An 8142-nucleotide genomic window follows, 5' to 3' on the forward strand; every position below is an offset into this window, starting at 1 on the left:
TGCTGTGAAAATCCATAAGTATTCTTGTGAGATGGTCCATTTCAAACAAGAAGGTCAGACAGAATATAAGGAAAATCTTTTTCCATGTGAAGGACAGTCAAGTAGAGGAAGAGGCTGACCTGGGGAAGGCTGTGCTCTCTTCAGCCTTGGAGATTTTCAAGATCTGCATCCTCTGGGCTGCATCTGGCTTGGTTTGGCTTGGTTGATTATCCTGCTGTGAGCCATGATGTCAGATTAGAGACCTCCTGAGTTTGTTTCCAACCAGCATTATTCCATGGTTCTCTAATTCTCTTCTGTGTTTGTCAAGACTGACTGAGACAGCTCTGTGAGGCCATGCTGGGAACCTGTAGTCTGGAAGTATCTGAAGGAGCAGTGCAGTAGAATCAACACTTTGGACATTAGGCAGCTAAATCCCAAAGAACAAAATGATGGTTGGACTTTCATAAAGGACTTCTGAAATCCTTTCAGTAATCTAATTCCAACCCAACAAGGACAAGCTTTCTGTTAGGAAAGAATGTGATTTAGGGCTTGTGGACTCAGAGACAGTATTTTGAAAAGATCTACTGAAAAGTTAATCTCCATATAGATGTTCTGTTTCAGAATATCCCTAGAATATCCCTAGAATAACTAGTGGGATCACTCTGAGCTTTTTAGTATTCTGAAATGATAGTTTCAGGTTGTCTTTTTCCTTTTTCTCTACACTACCCCAACCCAACTGTCACCATTCTGAAATAGTTACCTTATTTAACAGTAATTGATTCTCATTTTCCATGTGTACAAAAATTGATAGTGTCTGTAGTTTGAAAACATAGGCTATATAATTTTTAGTATTAAAAGACGTGGAGAAAGTATTTAGTAATTATCTAAGCGATTTGGAATGGCTGGTATATATTTATAAATAAAATAATGAAAGTTTTGAAAACTAAGAACAGGCTTTGTGTGGAAAACATTCCCTGTTCTGTCAAGTACGATGCCTCTGATATCTCAGGATTGAATCTCATTCGAACACATAAAGGTGATGGAGCTGGATCTCAAACCTGTTGATGTCAGATTTCCATTGAAGTTGATGACTTTTCATTTGGTCATGACACTCTAAACACTGTATTTCTCCCCCCAAAAAACCCCAATCTGTTTCAAACCCCAAACACTCATGCAAACAAAACAGTCATTTAACCTTGGTGAAGTTTAGCATTTGAAACACTAGACTATCATCATTTCACAAGACAGGGAGTGTATGTATGGTGAGTAACAATTCAGGGCAAGCAAAGGAGCCCTAAAGCAATATGGTAACGTTGATACAATTGATAGTCAGACACCCTGGGCTTGGTGGCATGAGAACCTTCAGGGAGGTTGAAATACTGTTCTATTTTTACTATTGATATATAGAGGCTTTTTGAGTAGCTTGTAGCTACTGTCCTTTTGAAAATTTCATGTTACTTCTTGGTTATAAAAATGCATGTGGCTGTTTCACTTTGGCCACCAAGGAGCCAAAATGTGTGCCGTGTGCCTTGGAACAGGTGTTTCTGTTTCAGTCAACTGTGTCTAATGAAAAACATCCTTTTTTTTTACATTTCTGGAAGTGCTAATGTTACTCCTCCTTCAGCTCGGTAGGATCAATCTGTAGGCATTGTGTAAACTCTTCCTTTTACTACCTTTTTAACAGTTCCTTTTATATAGCTTAGGTGGTCACCTTTTGTGCGTTTGTCTTCAAAGAAGTGAAGTAAGGAGTTTCTGCAGCCTTTTCTCCTGGGGGTTCAGCTAAAGACATAGTGGTAGTTGGTGCTCTTTGACAGTGTAGTTATTGGGAAGAAATGAGAAGATGTCAGTAAAAGGCAATGAAAATCTGGGAGTTTGGGAGTTACTACCTGATGAACTCTGGTATTCTGTTTGCTCTTTAAATAGTTGGGCACAAGCAGGAAATTCCAGCAGACTCATATAACTTCAGTGAAAGTTGCTGTCTCATTTTGTTACTTGAGTAGAGTAACAGTGATGTTTCTTTGCTTCCCAAGAATACCCTGGAATGCTGGGAGTTCAGTGAAAGAATAGAGCATTACAGGAGAACCCCTGTAACGAAGTATAGTTCAAGTGGACTTTATTTAACTCTGACCTTTCTCAAACTGTAAGAAACAGCATTTGGTGAAAGTTGTGGTTGGTTGGTTTGTTTCTTCCACAGTTCCAGCACTCAAATTAATTTCTTTAGTGAAACAGGAACTTAAAACATTTCTCTCATATACAAATTTTGCTTTTCTGTTCATGTTATTTGTATCAGGAGTCACTTCTAACTTAGTGAAGAAAAAACTTGAAACCAATAGTAGAAGCTCTCCTTTTGATTCAAGGGCTTTGGATTTGGCTGAAGATCATTTTAGCTCTGCTTTACTCATGACAGTAAGCTGATTTTCAGAAGTGGCCAGAGATTGTGTGCCTTAATGTCTTCTTTGGTTGTATTCACCACTTGCCATGTGCAAAGAAGGTATGATTTGAGCTTGCTTTTTGTTATCTCATTACAGAAGTTTCAACACACTGCTTGAAGGGCTATAAATTTGAGTGTGTCTGGTGCTTGTATGTGTAGCACATGCTGTACTGGGTGTAGTGAGAAACAGGTGAGATGCTGAGTTAATAAGATACTGGCTGTGCTTCATAAGACTTTTACTTTGTGCTTACTGAAGCCAAGGAGGAAGTGTGGGGCAATTTAGTTGTATAAATTGCAGTTGATACAGGATGTCGAGGTGTCTTGTTCTTTCTGATACCCGGTAAAAATACATACTAGGTGAGAAACAGACATGCAGCCCCATTCATCGTCTGCCATGCAGTTCCTACTGACCATGCTAAGACTTCATTCAAGTAGCTTGAAACTGGGCTGCACAGTTTATTTTTTATTCTGTTTTAAACCAGCTCTGCGTGCACATTCACAGTGTTGCTGGTGTTCAACACGTACTTGAAAGGTACTTGACTTCCATGCTTCACCCCTTGCCCTATCCTTCCCTTTTTGGAGCCACAGAAAAAGTGTTTTGTTTTGGGTTTTTTTTGGGGGGCGGGAGGTGGGGGGGAGGCAGCTAGAATTGATAAAACCAGTAGCAAACCAGTTCCTTCTTGTAAGCTACAGTGGCTTTTAGCCTGGCCTAGCAGACAGAAGTTTCCCTGTTCCTTGTTCCCTTCATGGAGGGTAAGATTAAGTTTTGATAGTTTCCTGTTTGTTTTCTTTCTGTTTCCTAAGCTTTTATTGCTTAAGGTGTCTCCAGCAGCTTAAAGCTTGACTTACGATTGAATCAGATATTCCTTTGGCTATTTTGGGTTTATGGATTATGTTTGGGTAAGATATAATTAATGATCAAGCAAGGGAAATAACACCAGCTGTTGCTGAAGTGTATAGCTGATACTGAACTGTGGGAATGCGAGAGAACTGTGAGAACGTGGACATACAAAATTATCTCGGGGTCAGAAATACGGTCGAAAAATGAGTAAATGAGAGTTAGGTTGGGAAAGGCGTTAACAGACGATTTTTGAGAGGGTAATTTACACCGCAGTTTCTAAGATGGCTAGGACTTGAGGATGAGTAATAGAGAATGACTAGTATGTTAAGAATTGAATATGTACTTTTGGGAAGCTATAGCAGCAATGAATGCTGAAGATATGTGCATAAATACAATGGGAACCTATACAATTGTGAAAATGCAGGCAGGAATTTGTGTTTAATTTGGATATTGTCATTAACATAATGTGTTAATTGAGAAAGAGAGCGAATTGGAGAATGGAAAGATGATGAAGAGGTTGAATTTTTCCTCTTATGTTACACCTCTTAGAGGACTCCTGTGTGTATATATATATATTGCTTGACAGAATGATGCATTAAGTGCCAAAGTGTACAAATGGAGTGGTATTTAGATGAGCAGAAGGAATGTATTTGCAACAGCAGGAAAGATAAACAGGTAACACTGAGACCTTCATAAAACTGGAGAGTAATTTGCCAAGATAGGAAGATAATAAATATCCCTGTAACTTGTCATATTTGAAAACAGATGATGGAGGACTTTGTCAAAAGTGAAATGGAAGTGCCAGACTGATACAGAGCAAGCGAATATATCCTTAGAAGTCTTGGTTTTGCAGATATAGTGTGTACGATGGAGGAATGACTATTGAAAGCTCTATTTGATGAATGACTTGAATTAGGTGACTTAGCAGTTTAACTGTTAAATCTAAGAATCTTAGTCTGTTCTTTTTGCACAATAACACTTCAGTAATGAAGTCTAGTATTAATAGCTTTTTCGTTAACTACAACAGTTGAATACCTTACTTTCTGGCTATTGCAGGTGCATTTGCTTGCAAGATGGTACCATTTGTTCAATCCACTGCTATTGTAACTGAGATTCTTACGATGACCTGCATTGCTGTGGAAAGACACCAGGGAATTGTGCATCCACTAAAAATGAAGTGGCAGTACACCAATAAAAGAGCTTTCACGATGCTTGGTAAGATTTTGGGCATCTCCAGTAATTGTGTGCATAGAGAAATAATCTTCAGTGTAGCTGATGTAGACGGTATGACAGAACAGGAGGCACTGATATGACCAGTGATTCAGAGGTAGAGTTAATAGGTCTGTAACATTTATGAAGTAGCTGAAGGAGAGTGCCTGTATGTGTAGTAATTACTAGCCAAAACCCTGACAATAGACTTAGAATCTGAAGTCAAAGATTTATTAACCAAGACTCTGATAAACCTTTGGCAGCCTTTTCTTTCTCTCCTGGTTTTTTTTTTTTTTTTTAAAGAAAGGTTCAAAGTGTACAAGCACTGCTAAAGCAATGTCACAGCTGGAAATGGTCCTTCCATTTTAACACAAAGAGAACGTGCATAATGCTGCTCATGCAAGTTAAGTTGCTTTTACGCTTGAATACCAATAAATGAAGGTAGTTTGATGGAAAGGAAACTGATAGCAAAAGAGCATGTGAATGCTGACTGATGTATGCCTCATATAAAAAACTTTGTTCTTTATTTAAATTGTCTACTTTGCCTGACTTTTTAAAGATGACGGTGTTAATCTGTTCGTACCAAAACTTATGCTGCTTGTTGTACAAAGTATTAAAAAATGTGTTTGTTTACAGGCATAGTCTGGTTGCTGGCACTTATTGTTGGGTCACCTATGTGGCATGTGCAACGGCTTGAGGTATGTTAGGTGAAATGGGAATTAACATTTTTCAACTCAGTCCTTGCTGGATCTTTTTGTACCTTTAGTGATGAAATTCAATAAACTCCTAAGAAATGAGAGTGGGATAAGAGAAATGGAGCTTTTGTTCTGTGTGCCAGCATGAGATAGGCTAAGGATTAGGATTTGCATGCACTGGAGGAAGGACTACCAGCAGGGACTAGTCATGTCTACCATCCCCAATTATGTTAAAGAGCAGTAATTACATTTATGACTCCCACTGTGTCTTCCTTTTGGTTTATAGGTGCACTGCCACGCAGCGGTGTAGGGCTTAGATTACTGTTTCAGGATGACATAGTGTTCCCTGAGATTTGGAAGAGCTGTGCCTAGTTTAAAATGTAGTTAGCTCCTATCATAGTTTAAGGAGTTACTGTGCGCTTTTGGAGGAAAAGAAAAAGGCTTGTCAGAATCTGCTGTTTGTGAGTCTGAATGTTAACAAATCCTTTTTTAAAGTGACTAATCGGTGAGTTTTCTATACACCCATCTTTACTTGCAAAATGTGTAGCCAAGGTCTCCTTGGAAAATTCTTGTTAAAAAAAAAAAACACACCACCACTTTGAGGAAGAGTGCAAATCAGAGCATCTCCTGGTCTCTCTTTGTCAACTTGGATGTGGACAAGTGCTTGGAAGAATTTTGTCACTTTGAAAAGTCTTGCAGTTGAATTTTGGTTCTTGTATTAAAAGCAAGCAATATTTGAATGTGCTTGGTTTTTACGCATGGGTAAACACTGTAGTGACTCATCTCCTTTACGCTTGTTACAGGTTAAATATGACTTTCTGTATGAAAAAGCGTATGTTTGTTGCTTGGAAGAATGGGCCAGTCCAATTTATCAGAAGATATATACAACGTTTATTCTTGTTATACTCTTCCTTCTTCCACTGATGTTGATGCTTTTTTTGTACACTAAAATTGGCTATGAACTCTGGATTAAGAAAAGAGTGGGAGATGCTTCAGTTCTTCAAACCATTCATGGGAGTCAAATGTCTAAAATATCAAGGTTTGTAAAGTAAAATACAGTTGGAACTTTGACTTCTGGAAAGCTTTTTTTTTCTGACAGTTCTTGAAAACCAGTTTGGAAAAAAAAATAAAATCTGTCTTTCTGTATGTGTCGGGAAGTCTACAAGAATAGACAAGATTTTTAAAGCTAGCTAGTTATTGAACACTTAGATACCCAATTTAAGGCAACTTAAACAGATTGTTTTCTTCAAAGTATAGTGTAGCAACACCTTGGAAGTCAAGCCCTTTCAATAAATCTCATACATTGTGAAATGCTTGATTTTAAAAGATGTAGGCCATGAGTTGGAAGATGACTTGGGGAAAATGCTGCTACATTATTTCCATATGTTCTATGGGAAGTTCTTTATTTAATTCTGAGACTGCAAACACTGCTTTATGATCCTATTATAAGTCAAATTGGCATATGGGAAAAAAATCAGAATTCCTTTGAAAACTACTTTGGTACAGTTTAACTTGATATAGCTTCCAAAGAGTTTTGAGTGTTCTCAGATATGTTTGTATGAGACTATCCAGATGGTAATGCTCTGTCTGCAAAGTTATGAAAATCAATAATTACCAACTTTTCTATTTAGCACTTATCCTTAGGTATTTGTCTAACAAAGTGCGTAAAGAAGTGGACCCTTGTAAGTCAAAAGTGAAAGAGGATGCAGTCTCACAGAAGTGAAGGTGGCACGTAATCTTTGGGATACTCCGTTTATTTTTGCACAGTGGGGAGAAGATCCTGTAACTGCTACCAGTGAAGTGCTGCTGCTTTAGCTCAAGTGAAAGATCCATCTTGGAATCTATAAATGTAGTTATATGAATTATAAGTCAATTTGGGGATGACGATAAATTCATGTATACCTTGAGTTTGTAAGATTGTTACAGTGGAGGCAAGGAGTGTGTTTCTTGCTCTTGTACTAGCACTTTACCTACTAGCAAAGGTTGAATGTTGCAGGTGTAGTTTCACTTACTCTCTGTCAAATGCTCTGTGTAATCAGGTGCTGTAGGTATGGTCAGTGCTGCCAGATCTAGGAAGGGACTCTTGTTTGTTGAGCTATGATGGAATTTCATGTGTGTTTTTCCACCCTATCTCTTACTATTGTAATTACATCTACTTGAATAGAGTGAAAATGCCTTGCAAGATATGCTAATGTCATTGCTTGCTGCAGCTGCAGAGTGCATTGCTTTCCTAAAAGAGATAAATAAAAGATGTTAATTAACGTACTCGATTTATATGATGCTGCCTTTTTTGTTTCAAAGGGAGTTGTGTACTTCTGAGCATTCTTCCAGGTTTTTATTTGCATCTGCAGCCATGAGAACATACTTACAGATCTAACTTGAAGAGACACATCGAACTACCAGTCAATTCCTGGTGATTCAGTATGGAATGTCTTGATGCAATTTCAGGAAGAAGAAGCGAGCAATTGTTATGATGGTGACAGTGGTGTTTCTCTTTGCAGTCTGTTGGGCCCCTTTCCATGTGATTCACATGATGATAGAATACAGTGAGTATCTGCCGTGTGTCATACAATAAAGCCTTTCTTAGTTGTGTGGGTTGTGGGTTTTTTTTTTTTTGATAACGGAACTACAGGTTGTGAAAAGTTAGTGCTGCTGCAGCATTTGACTACAGAATACCTCCTGCTAGCAAAGGTTAATGTTGTGCTTATAAATCCTGGATCACTGTCTTGTAATCTTGTAACAGAGATACATAGCCAACAACAGATCAATTACTCTGAAGTCTGTGAGTGATAGATCTGCAGTGCTTATGGAAGATGAGTACATTTCAAAAACCCTGTGATCATAGATTCATTTAGATTGGAAAGGACCTTTAATGTAGTGTTTGGGAGATACCTTGTATCTGAGATAAATTTGTGTCAGCCACATCTCCTCTTCCCTATTATGTGAATAATTAAAAAAAAAAAAAATAATCTTTGTGTCTTGCTGTA

The 8142-nt window shown here is 38.0% G+C and overlaps 1 protein-coding gene across 1 annotated transcript in view; it reads left to right on the forward strand.

The window, feature by feature from the left end:
• The first annotated feature begins 4309 nt into the window (after positions 1 to 4309).
• Positions 4310 to 8142, forward strand: part of QRFPR (pyroglutamylated RFamide peptide receptor) — a 6260-nt gene continuing 2427 nt past the window's right edge. The window contains exons 1-4 of the mRNA XM_009705613.1: positions 4310 to 4466; positions 5097 to 5158; positions 5959 to 6194; positions 7604 to 7701. Of these exons, the coding sequence (XP_009703915.1) occupies positions 4325 to 4466; positions 5097 to 5158; positions 5959 to 6194; positions 7604 to 7701 (538 nt within the window). The 5' untranslated portion in view covers positions 4310 to 4324. The remainder of the gene's footprint in view (positions 4467 to 5096; positions 5159 to 5958; positions 6195 to 7603; positions 7702 to 8142) is intronic.

The sequence above is a fragment of the Cariama cristata genome, unplaced genomic scaffold (assembly GCF_000690535.1).
Source record: "Cariama cristata isolate BGI_N322 unplaced genomic scaffold, ASM69053v1 scaffold8648, whole genome shotgun sequence".
In the NCBI taxonomy this organism is placed as follows: Eukaryota; Metazoa; Chordata; class Aves; order Cariamiformes; family Cariamidae; genus Cariama; species Cariama cristata.